The following is an 18,615-nucleotide window of genomic DNA, read 5'->3' as shown; positions in this document are numbered from 1 at the left end:
TGACCGGGCACAAAATGGTGGGCCAGTCGAGTGAGCTCTTTCTCTCGAGAACTTGAGTCTGTGAATGCTGGGAGCTGTCACTGGAAGGTTGTGAGGGAGACTTAGAGCTGGAGATGTCTGGAAAGCAGAAGTCATGAAAGCGCAGACACTATGAGTCAGGAGAGAACTGCATGGGTAAAAAGGAGCAGATGCTGGAAAGTGGCTGAGTCACGCCAGGGTGGTTAGCGACTGCTGTTGTAACAAACCATCTCTAACCTCAGGGACTTAAAACAACACTTATTTTATTTTACCCCATGACTTCATGGGTCAGGAATTTGGGCAAGCTGGGCTGGGCAATACTTCTGTTCCCTGTGGCATCAACAGAGGTGTTCAGCTTGTGGATGGGCTGGTCTGGAGGGTGCAAGGCAACTTCATGCCCATGTCCGGTGCTTTGCAGGAGACGGCTGGAGGTCTGGACTCAGCTGGGATGGTCTACTAGAGCCCTTCACGCAGCCTCTCCAGCATGTCGGTCTTGGGGGAGTTGGATGTCCTACATGCTGGTTCAGGGCTCCCAGAAAGAACATTCCAAGAGGCCTGAGCTGAAGCTGCAAGGCATCTTCAACTCAGAATGTCACATTCTATGGGCCAAACAAGTCACCAAGACCAGTACAGATTCAAGGGGAAGGGAATTAGAGTCCTGTTCCCTATAGGTAGGATAACAAAAGATTTGTGGCCATCTTTACTCTGCCAGGTGAGGAGCCATAAACTCCTAAAACTACCTTGAATGCAGAATACCCATCTGGTTTAAGAAATTCATCCCTGTTATGGCTCTTGTGTATGGCTTTCTGAGAAAGTCTGTCCCCCTCACTACATAGAGCCTCACAGTAACGCTCCTGTACTTGAGTGAGGTGGAGTGAGTCTCTCTTCCTGGTGCCCAATGAGCCAACCCAACGCAGTGGTGGGCTCCAAGCTCCAGAAGAGAAATCCCAGGTGTGGCAGCAACAAGTTACCCAAGGTGTGAGCTGACAAAGGTGGGGCATGGAGCCTGCAGTCTTGTCACCTTTCTGACCCTCAGTTTGCCCATCTGAACAAGGAAATGAAACTCTCTGCTCTACCTACCTGTTACTACCGAGTAACACGATAAAGTCTCTTCCTGTTCTTTGCCTGATCTCCCGGTAGTTCATATCATGACACATCTGCCCTTGATTTGGGGTCATGTCACAAACCTGCACAGGGAAGTGAACGTTCCCCATCACTGCCTGTCCCCATGATCTTGGCAAGCCTGTTTCTCCCAAGGAAAGCATAGGAGTAGATGATTGAAATAAGGGACTTTAAGGACATCCCAGCTCTGAAATGTTAGCATTCTGAGAGGTCTGGGAAAAGGGAAAGGTTGGCACAAAATGATTTGGGGGCAAGTGGGCAGCTAACTGGTGGTGAATAAGGGAGGCCAAGTAGAGTGCAGAGTGGGGCTTATGGGGCCAGGACAGAAACAGAGATTGGGGGTTGGGGTGGGCAGTACAAGTGTATAGGAGGGATGGTGGGGCTGGGTGTTGAGAAGGGAAAGGGCAGAGTTCTTACAGGTAGTGGATCAATTTTATTCCTCCTTCTTTGTCTTCCTTCCTCTTCCTTGAGCCTTCTAAGTTTTTTTCACCCCCCGTAGCCTGTGCGTACTCTGTTTCCTCTGCTTGGAAGATTCCCTCTGCCCCCCAAAGGCTAACTCCAATCATTGTTTAGGTATCTTCTAAATGTCTCTTCTTCAGAGAAGACTTCCCTGGAGCCCCAACCCAGATAAGACCCTCCTCTTACCTTTTTCCAGAGCACCAATTTCCCTCACAGCATTAATTGTGCTCATAAGGATACATTTCCCAGTGCAATTGTGAGCTTTGCGTCCACTAAACAGGAGCTTCCACGAAGGCAGCATTTAGGAGTTAGTTGGGTTGGGCACCAGGCTGCAGGTCCCCACTGTCCACGCCACAGAGCAGGAGCCATGATGTTGGGGCCGAAGGGAAGAAGGGCTCCCTCCAGGGGCCTGAGGGGAAACCCCAGGCTCTCACCCATACCCCCTCCAGGCCCAGCCCACCTGCCGCCAACACACACCGCCTGACCCGGAGCGCTAGAACACCGCAGCTTTATTGATTGAAACAACCGCGTCCGCAACTAGAGGTTACATCTGGGGGGTGTGGGGGGGAAAGGGGAACAAAGAGGGGGCAGAGGCTGGGGCGGAGACAGAGAGCAAGGCAAAGGGGTGAGGATGGGGTCATGTGACTAAAACAACCCCAGTCCCTTTCACCCGTTAATGAGGGTCTCCGGTTGTGCTTTTTACCTTGGTGGTAGGGTGGGCCTGGGCACGGAGGGGTTGGCTTTCTCCCAAGTCTGGAGGCCGCAGGGCTGGAGTAGTCCCCTCCTTCCCCTGCCCTTTCTCCTGGTTTGGAGGTAAAGGCCTTGGTGAGCTGGCTACCCTGGGGCAGGAAGGATGCTTGGAGGCCATGGGTGCAGAGGGGCCAGCAGAGTTGTGCTGAGATGGTGATGATGTGAGCATCTGTGGGGGGATGCCAGGAGCGAGGGCATTCCTAGGGGTGCCCCTGGGAAATGAATGCAGGTGACATGAGGGGAGGGCTGGTGGTGGGCAAGGGCCATCTCTCTGGACCTCAGCTTTCTCACCTGTACAGTGGGGACACTGGATTAAATGGTCTCTAAGGTCCCTTCCAGCTCTAAGGGTCAAGGGATCCCCAGGAAAGAGTGGTCCTTCTGCCCTAACACACACCCTCACACACACACACACACTCTTACTCAGGCATACACCCTCTCTCTCACACACACACACACACACCCCCTCTCATCCACGCACACACACAGCAGCACTGACTCAACAGAGAGGGGGTGCTATCCTGCCTTTGGAATTGAGGAGGGCTCCCCTGAACCCAGAAACTCATCCAGTGGCCCTACAGGGACCCTCCATTGCAGGTTCACCCACCCCATTCCTGAGGACCCTGAAAATACCCCCGTCCCCCTTGAGCTGTCCAGAGACAGGAAAACACAAGGATTAGCCCTGCTCCCCCAGGTTCCCCTGGTCCTTAGGGGGAAGTCAACAGGATAAGGACACCAGGACACATTGACCTTCATTCCCAGCCCAGGCTCATGTGAAGACAGAGGGGAGGGGAAAGAGAGTCCCTTTCATCTGGGAGCCTGGGGGAGGGCAGCAGCCACAGCCAGTGTGGGCAAAGGGCGTCAGCCTCCGTGTGGCACCCAGGCTTGACCTGGGGCAGGAGGGGCCGTGGCCTGGGATGCGGGGCCAGAACTGGGGGCAGGGAGACAGTACCTCTCCCAGTGCAGGGCCCAGTAACATCTGTAACATCTGTACCGGCACCCAGAGAGAGGGATGTTTGACCAAGCTCCTCCTTGCTGCCTGGCATGAGCAGTGGCCAGAGGTGTGACAACCCCAGGACTGTAGTACCTGGCTTCCAAGGCTGGCTCCACCTTAACTGTCTGTGTGACCTGGGGCAAGTCCCTCCCCCTCTCTGGGCTTAACTCTCATTCTTACCATGAGAAGTTAGGATCTCTATGCCCCGTCCCAGCACCGACAGCCTGAGCCAGGGGCTTTCACTGAGCATAGGGAGAGGGCAAAGTGAATGAGAAAGAAGAGTCAGAGCTATCCCAGAGAGGGCAGAGGTGGAAGGAGCGTCCCAGGAGCAGGGGGCTTAGTCTGCAGGCTTAGCTCGGCACCCCGGGTGGCCGTCTATGGTTCCAGGGGCAGGACAGCCAAGCTGAGGCTCCCTGTCTCTTACCTATACAGCACCTGGCCCCAGGAGTCCCTTTGTCCCCCAGACACCAAGCTGGAGGGGACAGGGGTAGAGGACCCTAACACCCTGAGGGCCGACCCTGGACTCCCTGTTTTAAGGCCACAAAATGCCTCAGCCACCCTGACCCAGACGGTGAGACTGCCACTGGGGAGATGCACTGGATCCAGCCAGGCTGGTCTCCCCCGGGCTGGGGGTCCTCATGGGCCACCAACCAACACATGGACACTGATACCCACTGGCAAAGACGCATGGCACAGGTGATGCTGACACAGAGGTGCTGACTCACAGGCACACAAACACTGACTCACAAGTCACCCAGGGACACACAAAGACACTCATTCCTTGCAGGACCCCCCACCACACACACACAGGCTAGCACCCCCCTAGGTGCTCGCATCACACACTGTTAATGTCAGCACACACTGACACCCACATCCGCTGCAGACCTGCTGGCACATGCAGACACACGCAAGGACCAAGGATCTCAGCGGCTCCCTCGGGCACTTTGTGAGCCCAGGTCAAGCCACCCTGGAGTCAGGGCTGCCCCGGTCCCACCCCGACCTCCCTCTGGAAGTGCTCCCTGGTGCTCCCCCACTCCGCACTCTCTGTCCACATGACCATGTCCCCTCTCTCCAAACAGACCAGAACTCAGAGGCCATGTGTATGTGCTTCAGCTCAGCTGACATATGCTGACTCCCTTTTCTGTATCCAGCTCTACAGATGTGGAGGTGAACGAGGGAGAGAGGGTCTCCATTATGGAGCAGCCAGAGCAGGGGACAGATGTATTCAAAGGTCATCTGAGGGCAGTAGGCAGGGGGCACCATGGAGCCCCAAGGAGGAAGCGCTCTGATCTCCAGCACCCACGCCAGCCAGGGCCCAGGGGAAGCACCTGGCAGGTGACAGGCCAGTGGTTCCTGCTCTAGGGTCCTGAGGAGCTTTCAAACATTTCTGATGCCAGGTTGCACTCCAGTCCGATTAAACCGGAATCTCTGGAGAGGGCCCCAACCATTGGCGCTTTCTAAAAGAATCTCTGGTGGTTCTATTCTGCTGGGAACCACTGATTTCTATAATCCATTCCGCTAGGCAAAGCCCGTTGAGAGATTTCCATAACAGACCCACTTGTGCTGGGCATGAGGGTGGGATGGGGTCAGGGGAGGGTTGGAAGGCTCAGAGGAGGAGCTCACAGTCTAGTTGGGACAACAGACCCTGCACAGATGGGACAATTAAGGAACAATACCCGCAGAAAAATGGCAGCACGTTCTGGGAACCTGGAGCCACTCATTTCGGACAGAGGCCTTGGCTGGGCCCGGAAGGCAGCCACACTGGTCGGGTATCAGGAGTCCCCACTCCAGCCCTGGCCTGGCCACCCACCAGCTGTTGGTGATGATGATAACACCAGCCTGGCAGAGCTGAGATGGGCAGCGCTTACTTTGGTTTCCTGCCTGCCTCCTGGCATTGCAGTGCTGCCTCTTCTCTGCAGCTGTCCCCACCAAATGCTCCAGGAGGAGCCCTGTGACACGTCCACCAAAGATGCCTTCATTTCCATAGGGTCATCTGTAAGCTCTCTGTCACCCATAGGGGATAAAATGTAGAAACTCAGGTGGTAGCAGGCAGCTTGAGACTACAGAATAGGGCTGAAGTGGCATATACGGCCAGCACTCCACAAACATTCATGTCACAAATGAAGATGGACATACTGACCTACGCAGGCACTCACAAGAGACGGGGGTTAGACCCAGCCTCACATATGGATAACTGCACACGCAGATACATGTTTGCACACACTCCTGCTAGAGATATACCCACAGTGGTATACAGACAACAGATGGGCCCACACATGCTCACACGTGCACACCCACACAGCCACATGCACACACACGTGATGACTCACCCTGGAAGGGGTTGGGCCTCCTCTCTCCCATGGACCGCTAGGAGGGGGGCTCAGGGATGACTGTGAGGAGGAGGTCTAGGTCCCATCATGTTCGTCTCAGTCTCCCAACCCAGGACCAAGGACACGGAGCCCTTTCCCAGTTTTGGGGCACAAGGCTCAGCTCCCAGGGAACATGGTGACCAGCAACTGCCCCACACACCATCCCCAGCCCTACAAACCCCTCCTCCTTCACTGACCCTGGGCGGGGAAGGGAACAACCTATTAGACAGTGCTTTGCAGTGGAGGAGGACAGCCCCCTACACACCCCCCATCCACAGCACCCCTTCATGGCAAGTATATAAGAAATGGAGGTCCCACTCTACTCCTAAGATCAATGTCCAATATGGGGGCATGAAATCATAAAAGCAGGACTTCTCCTCTGCCCCTCTCGGAGCCAAGCCTCACCCCAGAAAATGGCTTGGCCACCACCCCTCCCCCCTGGCTCAGCTGGGGGCTGAGGTTAGGCCAGCCGAGCAGGGCAGGGACTGTGTTCTCAGGAATACAGCTGCTTGTGGGGCGGGGTGCAGTGGGATGGGGACGGTGGGGAAGGGGTCAGTCTCCAGACTGTCCGGGCCCAAGACCCTGCGCTAGGTCCCTTCGAAGGGGGCACAGTGAGGGGCGGGATATGACATCCCAGGAATGAATGGGTCAGGGGATATGGGTGGCCTGGGCTCTCCGGCTTCTGGCCTTCGCTCTGGGAACAGAGTTGTGTGCAGCTGGTGCCTCATGTCCTTTGTCGTTCGCAGAGTCAGTCCCGCTTGGCCCCCTATGACCCCAGCCTCCTCCATTCCAGGGGGCCCCAGAGTCCAGCCAAGGGCAGGGCTCCTGTGTCTGCTCCCCTTCTGGCTCCTTCTGGTAAAGCCACGGGGCTGAGCTCAGCCTTGAGTCAGGGACAGGGGAAGGTCAGAAACACACCGCAGGTGCAGCCAGGACAAGGCCTGTGTGGCGCCGAGGTCCCTGGAGTGGTGGATGCCATTCAGGCGAGTCCCGTCTCTGCAGCAAAGAAGATGCTGGCAGGTCAGATAGAAACTTGTGCTTTAATATATCTCTGTGTGTGTGAGCGTGGGTGTGTGTGTGCGTGTGTCGAACAAATGTCTCCGGGGCCTCAGTGCTGGGCCGCTGTCCTTGTTCTCTGCTCATCCTCACAGCCAATGCAGGCCCCCTCACTGGCGGGCGGCTCTGCCCCTGGGCACCCCGGCTGGCATGGGGTCAGTCTTTGGTACGATGCGGACACTTTGGTGTGCCGGGGGCGGGGTGGGGGGGCCACGAAGCGCTCATCATCTCTGCAACGCCAAGAGGAAGATGGCCATGGGCCCCCAGAGCTGTGGGCGGGACTGCCAGGGGGCTCCACTGCCCGGCATCACCACCACTGTGACGGGAAAGAGAAGGGAGACAGGCCAGGGCTCCGGTCAGCTCAGCAGGGCCAGGGAGGGCTGTTCCTCTGCCCCCTCTCTGTGCTCACAGACACACTCGTAAGACATGAGGTGGTGTGCTCTGCCTGCTGGGTCCAAATCCTGGCTCTGTGGCTCACTAAATAAGACACAGAGCAATTCACTCAACCTCAGTGGCCTCAGTTTCCTCGTTTGTAAAATGAGTCTAATAGGAAGAGCCACCCAGAGGACTGTGAGAAATAAATGAGATCACGCATATACAGGTGTTGGTACCTTGCCTGGTACATCGTAATCACTTGGTAAACTCCAGCTGTTATTGCAAACACCTGGCCCCCAGTGGCGGAGGGGGAGGGGTACACATTCACACCTGGACACACACACACACACACACACACACACACACACACACACACACACACACACACACACACACACACACACACACACACACACACACACACACACACACACACACACACACACACACACACGGATGTACCCAGACACAGACGCTGCTACTGTAAACTTAGTAAGCTCACAGGAAGGTCTGGTGGTCTCATTGTCCTCCATACGGCCCACAGCCTGAGCCAGGGTGGGGCCCAAGGTGGGTACCAAACACATCAGCAGCTGTTCCCACAGTCACCAGCACATGCATCCCATCACCCAGCCACTCCGAACCCCAATTCAGACAGCAACGCCTCCCCTGACACAGGCACCCACCCACACAGTCCCCCAGAGATTCAGCACCCCGCCCTCTTTCCATCCTGCACCTTTATTGGGATCCATCTGCTTCCTGGGACACTCTCCCTTCTTCAGTGTGACGTCATCTATGGCGATATCCCCCAGGTAGCCCGAGCCTCGAACCCCCTCAAAAATAATCTGGGGTGGGGTCAGAGAGCAGGGAGCAGGGATGAGGGAGGTTCTGCACCACAGACTCCCAGCCCTTAGCCTCCGTCTCCCTGGAAGGCCCCCCATCCCTGCAAGCTTTTCTCCTCAGCTCCCGGGAGCAAGCCCTGGGCCCTCCTGAGGGCTCCCCAGCTGGAGCGATGGCCCAGGGCCTGGAGAGCTGTGAGGAGCCCTGGGCCCAGCAGACTCACCTGGAAGGGCCCACTGGGGTTGATGGGCACATGCGCCTGCTGCCAGACGTTGCCCTTATTGCCACTGAGGGACCAGGCGTGCGTGTCCAGTGCCCCTTTGTTCCGGGACCGCACCAGGAGGTTGAGGGAGCCTGTGGTGGGTGTGAGGAGAGGGGGCAGTGAGGGGGCACCCTCCCCTTTCCCCATTCACCAGGCTCAACTCCCTACCACTGCCCGCAGCACAGTCCCCGCTGGGCAGGACATTCTCCCCATCGCAGACTGGCTCGGTGTCCTGTTATCCCAGAGGGGACCTCAGCATGGGAAAGAGAGGGGACAGCAGCAGGGCAGCAGGGCTTCCACTTATCAGGACGATTGGCAAATTCTCTTTCATTTCTTCCTTTCCTTCCTAATCAGCTAATTCCCCCCCACACACTCACTCACTCACACACACAAACACACCCACACACAGCACCCTTCCCCCCTCTAGACAGGGGAGTTGTCCCAGGACACTGGGGCCCATATCTGAACACAGAGCAGGATTCCCGAAGCACGTAATGCACACGCTTGGTGGTACACGATACATGCAATGATTTCTGGAGGTACAGGAACGGACTTTAAAAATTTAACACTTGGAGGGTGGCAGGTGGGTGAAATGGGTGAAGGGACTAAAAAGGTACGAACTTCAAGTTATAAAATAAATAAGTTCTGGGGATGTAATGTACAGCATGGTGACTACAGTTAAGAATACTGTATTGCATATTTGAAAGTGGCTAAGGGAGTAGACCTTAAAAGTTCTCATCATAAGAAAAAAAGATTCTGGTGATGCTTGGCTGTTAACTAGACTTATTGTGGTGATTGTTTTGCAATATGCACAAATGTCAAATCATTATGTTGTACATATGAAACTAATATAATGTCCATTATACCTCAATGAAAAATTTCATACTTATATATATGTTTTAAGAGGTGAATAAAGCTAGCCTTTCAAACCCACAACTTCTCTAATATTGATGCTTAGGACAAAGCTAAGGAAAAAGGAGTGAGTTGATTCAAAGAAAGATATTAGTATATGTGCTACATAGCTGTGGCAAAATGTGAAAATTTGGAGTTATTAGCCTAGGGGTGCTGAGCCCCTTCGCCCACAGACCCAGGGGCCTGGGATTGTGGAGATGCTGAGGGGCAATGGAAGAGAAGGAAGGGATCAGGCCTTGATGAAGAGCACCCAGGCAACGTCATGCCCCCTCGCCGGCTCTTCTAGCCTATCTCAAGCCTCCTTTGATATAAAGACTTGGCTCAGAGAGAAGGGGAATCAATCTTAGACGGCACCTGGTAGCTGGCATTTCCATGGCACTGCCCCAGACAAAGCCACACCATCTGTGACACCAGATAGACGGACCCCCAGTGGGGGAGGGCCACCAAATGTTACCTGCCTGAGATTAAAGGAGTTGGCTTGGACCTAGGAGAGCCAGTGAGGCACAAGGACTGGGGACAGCTGGTGCCCAGAGCTGCCAGGTGGGGTGGGAGGGGAGGGGAGAGGAGGGACCAGGACAGCCAGAAACACCCACCCCTCCCCAGCAGCAGACCCAGGCCTGGGGGAGGAGCAAACAAAAGTTCAAGGCATGTGCAGAACCTTCACCAGCAGATGGGGCCCTGAGAGGGCTGAAGCCAGCACCCAGTGGGCCGGGAGATGCCACACTGGCTTAGGCAGGGCCCAAGCCCCAGAGACTTTTGGGCTTCTCACCAGCCCCAAAGGGACCTCCCTCTCTTCCCCTTCCTGCAGATCTTCCCCGGTTCCAATCCCCCAACCTCCAGGGTCCAACCTCAATCTCCAAACCATTTCTTCCTCCTCCACCACCCTGCCCCAAGGACCCTAATGGGGGAACCCCACCTTTTCACTACTCAAACCCAAATTGAATTTCTGCCCCCTTCCCTGATCATCCCACCAGCTCCAAGATCTCCCCTCTCCCTGACAGCGTTTCACAGGGTCAGCCAGGGCCTTAAGGGTGCCTGCTCACTACCTTCTTCCCTATCTTCCTGTCACCTCCAAGGCCACACCGAGCTACATGCTGCAGCCTGGACACAGCCCAGCTTTCCAGACTCCGGGCTTTTGCCTGGGTTGTTCCCACTGCTTGAGATGCCCTCCCCTACTATGTTCCCCTGACCAAATCCTTTTTGTGCTTCAAGCCCTGTCTGAAATGTCACCTCCTCCAAGAAGTTTTCCCAGGCTTGAGCTGGGAGCCCTCTGTGCTTACTGTGAACTCTGAGACCTTAAACTGCAGTTCCCCATGCCCAGACCACTCCCTGCTCTACAGTGTGGCAGTTACTGGGATTCATATCCTCTCTCCCTATTTGGCTCCTGAGGGAAAGTCCCCATCAAATTCCTATCTGTTCTCGATATTTGAATGCTCAGGGAAGAACTTTCCATCACTGTCATCAGGACTGACTGAAAAGAGGCTTCTCAGGGTAAGAAGTTATCTCAGGGTTCATCAAGCCCAGCCCTCCCTACCTCCCCATCATTCATTCATTCATCTAATTGAGCAGGCACTATTCTAGACACCAGAGACACATCCATGAATAAGATAAAGAACTCTGCTTCCTGAAGCTTATGCTCTTTTGGCAGTAATCACTATAAAGAAAATAATGCAGGAAAGGGATACAGAGGTGTTTTACATGGGGCTGTCGGGGACCTCTCCAAGGAAGCCTGAATGAGGGGAGGGGAAGAACATTCTAGGCGGGGGGAAATATCAAAAGCAAAGACTTCTAAGGCCTCAAGCACTTAAAGAAAAGCAAGGAGACCGGCGTGCTTGAACTGAGTAGAGTCAGGGGAGAGCAGCAGAAAATGAGGTCAGAGAAGCAGGCAGGGGCAGATCGGTACGGGAGGCCTAGAGAAGATGGTGATGGAAGGGGGCCGAGCAGGGGAGTAACATGACCTGGGACAGGGGTCACCTCCACAGCACCCCTGCTGGACCGTCCTGTCCAGGCACAGGATAGCCCATTCCTTTGCTGGGAAGATCTGATACTTATAGGATCTTCCTCAGGTGGAATTCAAACCTGCCTCCCAGAAGCTCTCAGCGACTGGTGTTTGTCCCGCCTGCTGGGGGACACCAAGCAAGCTCTGGAGCACAGACGGCTCCCTCAGGGCTTTTTCTGCACCCAGGCACCTGGGCATCCCAGCTCTTAAGGCTTGATCTCCCAGGGCCCTACTGTGTCCAACATGCTTTTCTTGCCAGCTGGGTCTCCCGTGCCCCTCCTGAGCTGAGGATAAAATGACCAACTGTCCTGGTTTGCCTGGAATGTGGGACTTCTAGTGTTAAAAGTGGGAAAGGCTGGGGCAAACCAGGATTGGTTTGAAGTGGTTACTCTAGCTGGGCAGGGAGGTCCTGGTCACCCTCACCCCCACCTACCCCACAGGAAGCTTCTCACGAAGTCCAGACCCAGGTCATGGGTGAATTGGATTGTGTGGATGGCCCGGGGGACCCCAGTGGATGCAGAAGGTCCCATCCCACCTCATTCCAGTTCATCAGTTCGGCCCGACCCATCACTCTAGCTGTGGACACTTCACAATGAGCCTTTAGGTCCACACTTGCTTAAAGTCACTTCCTCTACCATGTAGCTGAGGAAAACAATGAAGCTTTCTAGGGTCTGTTAAGGCCTGATCACCAAGAGGCACAGTTTAGAGGGAAAAGCAAGGCACAGAACAGTGTGTGTAGAATGGAGGGAAACAGAATATATGTGTACTGGCTTCTACATGCTTAAAGCATTTCTGGAAGTTTGCCCCCAAATCTAATACATTGATTGCCTCCGGGAAGGGACTCTAGGTGGCAGGAGGACTGGGATGGGAGAGGGACTCTCCTTACGCACCCTTTTGTACCTTCTGACCTGTGCAAAATATATTACCTTTCCCATAAATATGTAAACAAACAAATAAATAAAATTTAAATTGTCATTTCCTCAGCAGAGCCTTCCATAACCAGCCCCCAGAGTCAGTTGGCTATTCCTTTTATCAGCTGTCTTGGCCTCTGTCCTTCTGCTGCAGACACACATCACAGTGGTCACCAAATCCTATCTGGTGCAATTAATTATTTAATGTCTGTCTCTCCCACTTGACTGTAGGTGCCAAGAGGATGAGGGATTTGTCCATCCTGTTCACTGCAGCACTAGATGCCTGGCACAGAGCAGGAGCTCTGGAAATGATGGCTGATGATGAGTTCATTGACTAATGTGGCACTCCTACCAGCGCCATCTCTTCCCAAAGGGCATTCCTTAGGTTCATGGTCATGCTTACGAAGTAGTACTTCCCCTGAGTGCTCACAGAGCAGCTCCCTTCCAACCCTGCGTTTAGGGCTTGGGAGAGTCAGACAGACTTGGGTTGCTGTGTGATCTTGGGCAAATGCTTAACCTCTCTGGTCTATATGGTAACACCTCCCACACGTGGTGGTTGTGAGGGTTAATAAGACCACAGATGCATCCCTAACCCAGGATGTCACCTGGCACCTGGCAGGCACTCAATACATGCAACCTTTTAGCTGGTTTCTCCATCCTCTCCAAGACTCATCCTGGTGGATCCATTTTCTTTGCACCCTCAGAAAGCCTTGATCATCTCAAAACCTCAGACAAGCTGGCTCTGGACTTCCCCCTTGCCCAGATTCTGCTCATATTCCCTACAAGGATCTGTGATTCAGCCAACTTGTGATGCCCAGGCCTTACCCGGGCCATTCCCCAGCTTCCTGTGGACACCCCTCCCTGCCCCAGCACACACTCGTGCAGCTTACCTGGTCCCTCGACTCACCGATATGCTTCCCGTACATGTGGTAGAAGAAGGAGACGCAGTAGAACTTGGCGCTGGCGTTGTACAGGGGACTCACCAACCTCGCACGGTCCCCCAACTCCCGGGGCCTTGATGTCTCAATGAACATGTAGTAGCCTGCAGGGAAGGGGGAGATGTGCCAACAGCCTCCCCCTCACCCCTCCCAGGCCTCTTTCCATCTGATTCCTTTTTGGCCTTAGTATCAGCTGCCTGAATCCCAGGTGCCTCACCCCACCCCACCCAGTCCTCCCTGCCTCACGGCACAACACAGGAGTCTGGGCCAGCAATTGTGAGTTCTTAGCTCTGCTGCAGTTTCTCTTCTTCCCAATCCTCTAGCAGCTCAGAGCTGTTTCTCTCCTCTCAGACCAGGGCTCCCTGAGGCCGGGGCTGTGTCTCCTCTCAGACCGGGCTCCCCAGGGCTAGACCCCTCCCTGAAGCTGTTCTCCATTCCTAACAGCAGGCCATGTCCTCACCCTCAGGGGTGCCACTTATGTCCGTGGGGGGACCAGTGTTGGGGGAGCGCTTGGGGTTCTGGGTGAGGGCATTCTGCCGGGTCCAGTCAAAGTTGTCTGTCAGGTCCTGGGTGTAGCCGCAGATCTTCTCATCCTCAAAGTGGCAGGTGTTGTCTGTATTCAGGGCAGAGTTGGGAGGGAATGAGACAAAGAGAGTCAGCCTCCTCAAGTCCCCTGGTCCAGCTTTGCCTTCCTGGTCACCCATGAGACAGCTCCCAAGCATCCAAGCAGCGGGCCCAGGATCCCAGGGCTTCAGAAACCAGGCAATGGAACCCCTGACCAATCTATTCCCGGAGCAGGACCTCTTCATCTTTTTTGTGCCACAAACCCTTCTGGCGTCTAGTGAAGTTAAGAATCTCATCTCAGAATAATTATTTAGGTGCATAAAATGAAAAACACAGGGTTACAAAGGAAATCAATTATACTGAAATACAGTTATCAAAATATTTAAAAAATAAATTTGTGATATAATAGTAAGTGGGCTTCTCTATTATCTATTTAAATCACAGGATCCAGTGTTAGGTCTAACTACTGTAGTTTGAAATACTAATAAATGGAAATGATATTTAGAGATGGCTGCAAAAACTTTTAGGTGATGTGAAAACATTGGATTTCCACTGATGACAGAGTCACAGGGAGTGATTATACCACATTCCTACATTCATCATTGAAGATGTTAAATTTCTAGAAGTTAGGGAAAATAAAGAAGTAATTGTATGCCCTTCCAGGGTCCAGTTTCATGGACCCTCCTCATCCTTGGTAGGGGTGGTCCATGGATCTCAGACTAAGGACCTCTGCCCCAGGGAACAGAGAATGTAGATTAGCCTGGTCTTTCCATTTTTCTTTTTGGGACAGTGAATGGTGCTGAGTGAGGACAAAAGGCCCTGAGTTAGAGAGATGTCCTCCTGACTCCACCCTCACTTCAAGCCTTTAAGCCCCAGAATAAATCCTGGATGCAAATATCTCCAAGCCCAGCCTTGCTCCCTTCTGCTTTTTCTGCCAACTTCTGGCCTCCACACTATTTTCTCTCTGGGTTATCTCTTGGGGTCCCTCCCACCCGGGGAGCCTTTGTGTCCCTAAAGGGAAGGGGAAGTGGGTAGGGGTGTCTCACCTGACAGATTGGGAGAGTTGATGGCTGAGAAAGCAAGCAGGAAAACCAAGTCAGAACCAAGGTGTGGGGCTGTGCAGAGGGTGCGTGGGCTTAGGAACAGGGTCCCCAGAGTAGGCCTGGGGGCCAGAGGCTCCTGGCCTGCAGTGACAGGGTAAGACACTGCACATTGGAGAACCCCAAGCTCAGGAACCACGTGGGGAATATGGAGGGGTCCCCTGGGCATGAGATGGGCCCACCTATTCCACCACCACAGCCACCACCACCTACGCTCTGTGTAGTGGATGATGCGGGAGGCCGTATCTCCAGCCCCGAAAGTGGTGTAGGGCGTGAGGCGGACCTCGTAGCTGTGGGGCACTCGAAGGTCGGTCAGGATGTACTCCAGCAGCTGCCCCTTCTCCACACGCCGCACCGGGATGGCCTTCACCATGGCGTTTTGCTGATTCAACTGTAGATACAGGGAGTTCCCAGATGCCCGACACCCTCCACCTAACACCAGCCCAGGCCCTGGTGTGACTTTCGGGGGCAGTGCAGGGGAGCAGAAAGAGCAAAGGACTAGGAAGCCAGGCCCTCAGTCTCCTCATCTGTAAGATAGAGCAATCACCCCTTCCATGCCCACCTCCCAGGGCTGTCTTAATAATAAGTGATAGTAACACGTATTGAAAAATTAATGTGTGCTAGGCACTGTTCTAAATGCTTTGCAATTATTAACTCATTTAATCCTCAAAATAATGATCCTATCAGTTGGAATAGTATAATTACCCCCATTTTACAGATGAAGAAACTGAAACCAAACAGATGTAGCTTGCCCAAGTTAATAAAGAACTGAATTTTAGCTTAGGCAGTCTGCCTCAGAGTCACACTCTTACCCCCCACCCAACTACCCCTTAGTCTGGGCAGAACCACATGCAATTAGACTGGACTCGAGACTCGTATAGTGGCTCTGGCCTTGTGTCCTAGAGACCCTGTAGATGAGACTTAAGCTCATGCTTTAAGCTTCTGATATAAGAGTAGATTCTCTGTTTTGTGAGCAGGACTGGCTTTACCCGCCTTCCCCGACATGAACCCAGCAGACCCCTGCCTAATTCTCAGGGCTGTGCCCAGAGCATGGGTTCAAAGGGGACAGGTCCCTAGAGCGTCCCAGCTCCTGTGTCCAGAACACTTTTTCCCTGGCTCTGAAGAGTTATCTCTAAGAGGGTCAATGTGTCTCCAACCCCTTCCCCCTGGCTTGATGAGTATTCCCAGGGCCAGCCTGCACCTGAGCCCCTGTCCCCCTTGGCCCACCTGGCGGACACTGAGTCTGTAGTTGAGCAAAGGGTCGACAGCGTCAGGCTCCCTCTGGGTCCACTGCAGCACGTAGGAGTAATTCTTGGACAGCTTGTGGCTGCGGGTGGGGTTGGGGGTGTCGAAGTAAAACTCCGGGCTGTAGGCTTTGGCTGAGAGGGCCGGGAGGGGGGCACGGGGCCGTGAGGGGCAGGGGATGAGGAGAGACACAGAGAGAGGAGGTGCGGGAGAGGGCGACAGAAGAGGATGCGTGGTACGGGGGGGCGGGGGAGACAAAAAGAAGGAATATTGTGAGGAGAGGAGATGGTGGGAGAAGAGGAGATTGGGGAGAACGAGGGGTAGGCGGGGAGGTGGGAGATGGAGGAAAGGGAGATTGGGAATCCAAGAGGTGGTGTTGGTGAGAAGGGAGTGGAAAGGCCAAGGAAAGGACGGAAAAGAAAAATGTGGTTAAGACACAGAGAAGGGATATTAGAGAAGACACAGGGGAAGAGAATTGGATAGAAGACACCAAGAAGGGTCATGGATTTTGAGGTAGAAGGAAGGGAAGAGAGATAGCGGCCAAAAGGTGGGGAAGACAGGGAAAGTGTGGGAGAACAGGGGAGGGGGAAGGAGGTGGGAAATGTCACAGGGGCCTCTGGCTAGCAGGGCTGGGTGGGGTGGGGAGGGGCTGGGTAGGTGGCCAGTGACCTGTGGCCCTAGCCCCCCACTGTGAGTGAGGAGATCCAAACAAGAGCTAAGGGGCACCCAGTCAGTCAGAGGCTGTTGGGAGAGCGGGGGCACAGTAAAATGGGGGACAGGCACACCTGGGGCTCTCCTCTGGGGTGCTGCTTCTGACAGGGTACCGGCTCTCTCCAAGGGAGGAAGAGAAGGGAGTGGGTCCGGCCTTTCCCCTCCACTCTCACCACGACCTTCCCTCCTTTCTGACTCACCCACGCCCATCTGCAGCCCCAAAATGCCCACCTGAATGACGTGAAGAGATGGGGCTGAAAGGGATTTCTGGGCACCGAGAGGCCTGAACCTCTAGAGTGACAGCTCAGGAAATGTGTGCTGGCTGGCCCAGCGCCACCCACGACGTTCCAGAGAAGCTGTTGAGGCGCTTCTTCCCTCCTCTAAGCTACAGCTCAGGCCCCTCACATGGGGCCCTTAGTCAGGAAGAGATTTCCTATCTGCAGCCTCTAGGGCCAAGGACGAAGGAGGAGGGGCTTGAGAAGTGACGGCTGAGATGCGGCGGTGCCCAGGGCTTGAGCGGGTCGGTCTAAACCTGACGTGGACAGGGCTGGAGGGAAAGCGATGCCTGCTACTCAAACAGGTGGAAGCAGAGAGCTGGAAGGGGTGGAGCCTATGCCTCACGTAGGCAGGGCGTAAGCCAGGTGTGAATGGGCCTTTAAAGGCAAGGGCCCATACCTGGTGCTCCTGGGGCTAGAGGGGCGAAGTCTAGGCCTGGTGAAGGGAGCGGGCCTGTTAGATGCCAGGAGCCGGGCAAAGCTAAAACAGGCGAGGCTTAGGCCAAGTCGAGGCGGGTCTCGAAAGGGGAAGGCCTAGACCTAGAGTGGGCAAGTGGAGGGTTCAGGGCAGCGAGAGAACGTCCCGGTTATTTCCGTGAGGCCTGCGCGGGATCTGTACCTGGCATGGGCGGGTCCTGGAAAGGCAGGGCCCTAAAACAGGCGCAGTGAGGCCGGAAAGGGCGGGGCCCCAGGCGGAGCCTGGGCAGGGCTGGGGTTGGGGCGGAGCCTGGCGCCAGGTGGGCGGGGTTGGCTGGGGCGGGGCAGTCGGGACACTCACCCGAGACCTGGAAGAGGCAGGCAGCGGAGCCCACGTCGTTGGAGATGCTGCACTCGTAGCTGCCGCTGCTGTCGCGGGTGACGGCGTCGAGGCGCAGCTCAGAGTGGTCGGGGGCCTCGGCGGCGACGGGGACGGCAGGCGGCAGAGTCAGCAGTTGCCCTTTGAAGCGCCACACAGCCGAGGAGATGCGCTGGGGGCTGCCTCGAAGCAGCGAGCAGCGCAGCAGCACTGGCCGGCCCAGTGCCTGGCGCACGTCCTGGGAGCTGGGCTCCACCTCCGGCGGGACTGGGGGCGGGGGCGGCGGTCAGCGGGGCCTCTCTCCACCGAGTGGGGTCTGAGGAGCGGCCCCATGGGGAGGCGATGTACTCGCCCCTACTCCCGCCACCCCTCCCCCCACCCCCCAGCATCCTGGAAGGGTCTCAGGGTGGATACATACTTACAACATACAAAATAGACACACTCATACCTCCCCGACCTGCAGATACCTACTCCTTCCCAGCCGAGCTTCCCAGACTGGGCCTCTATTCATGCCTCAAGTGGTCCCCTCACCCTCCGTGTAATGAAAAGCAGCATAACGTCGGGATTTACAGCATGATCTCCGGAGCTAGATAGCTTAGGTTCAAACCCCAGCTCTGCCTCTAACTAGCTGTGAGATCTTAGGCAAGTTACTTAACATCTGTGTGACTCGGTTTCCCTATTTGTAAAAATGGGTGAATAACAGAATCTATACATAGGACTGTGGAGGGCTAGATGAGTTAGGGCATTAAAACACTCAGTGCTTGGCACGTGGTAAGTTAACTCTCGTCATTATACTATCAGAAGCAGTGTGTTCCCTTGAAGGTTCCTTCCTCCTTCAAACTCCCAGTTTCACTTGGCAAAATCAGTTATTTCTTTGCTCACTGGGTCCCTGGGAATGAAGATGGAGTAGAAGTGCGGCAAGAGTCAT

General features: G+C 54.8%; 1 protein-coding gene across 2 annotated transcripts in view; it reads right to left on the bottom strand.

Moving 5' to 3' along the window:
• Positions 1-6,957: 6,957 nt before the first annotated feature.
• The window catches only part of MDGA1 (MAM domain containing glycosylphosphatidylinositol anchor 1), a gene marked incomplete at its 5' end in the record, with an annotated part of 52,870 nt that continues 41,212 nt past the window's right edge, over positions 6,958-18,615 (bottom strand). The window contains 9 exons of one of the 2 annotated variants that reach the window (XM_082664044.1): positions 6,958-7,078; positions 7,871-7,979; positions 8,198-8,328; positions 12,966-13,100; positions 13,457-13,609; positions 14,607-14,630; positions 14,874-15,051; positions 15,888-16,039; positions 17,670-17,954. In XM_082664044.1, the coding sequence (XP_082520170.1) occupies positions 6,987-7,078; positions 7,871-7,979; positions 8,198-8,328; positions 12,966-13,100; positions 13,457-13,609; positions 14,607-14,630; positions 14,874-15,051; positions 15,888-16,039; positions 17,670-17,954 (1,259 nt within the window). In that variant the 3' untranslated portion in view covers positions 6,958-6,986. The remainder of the gene's footprint in view (positions 7,079-7,870; positions 7,980-8,197; positions 8,329-12,965; positions 13,101-13,456; positions 13,610-14,606; positions 14,631-14,873; positions 15,052-15,887; positions 16,040-17,669; positions 17,955-18,615) is intronic. The other variant, XM_082664045.1, reaches the window with a different exon arrangement.

The sequence above is a fragment of the Grampus griseus genome, assembly GCF_964374135.1.
Source record: "Grampus griseus genome assembly, chromosome: 10".
Lineage (NCBI taxonomy): Eukaryota > Metazoa > Chordata > Mammalia > Artiodactyla > Delphinidae > Grampus > Grampus griseus.
Note: the sequence above shows the minus strand (reverse complement) of the source record. Positions and strands in the feature narration are given on the sequence as shown.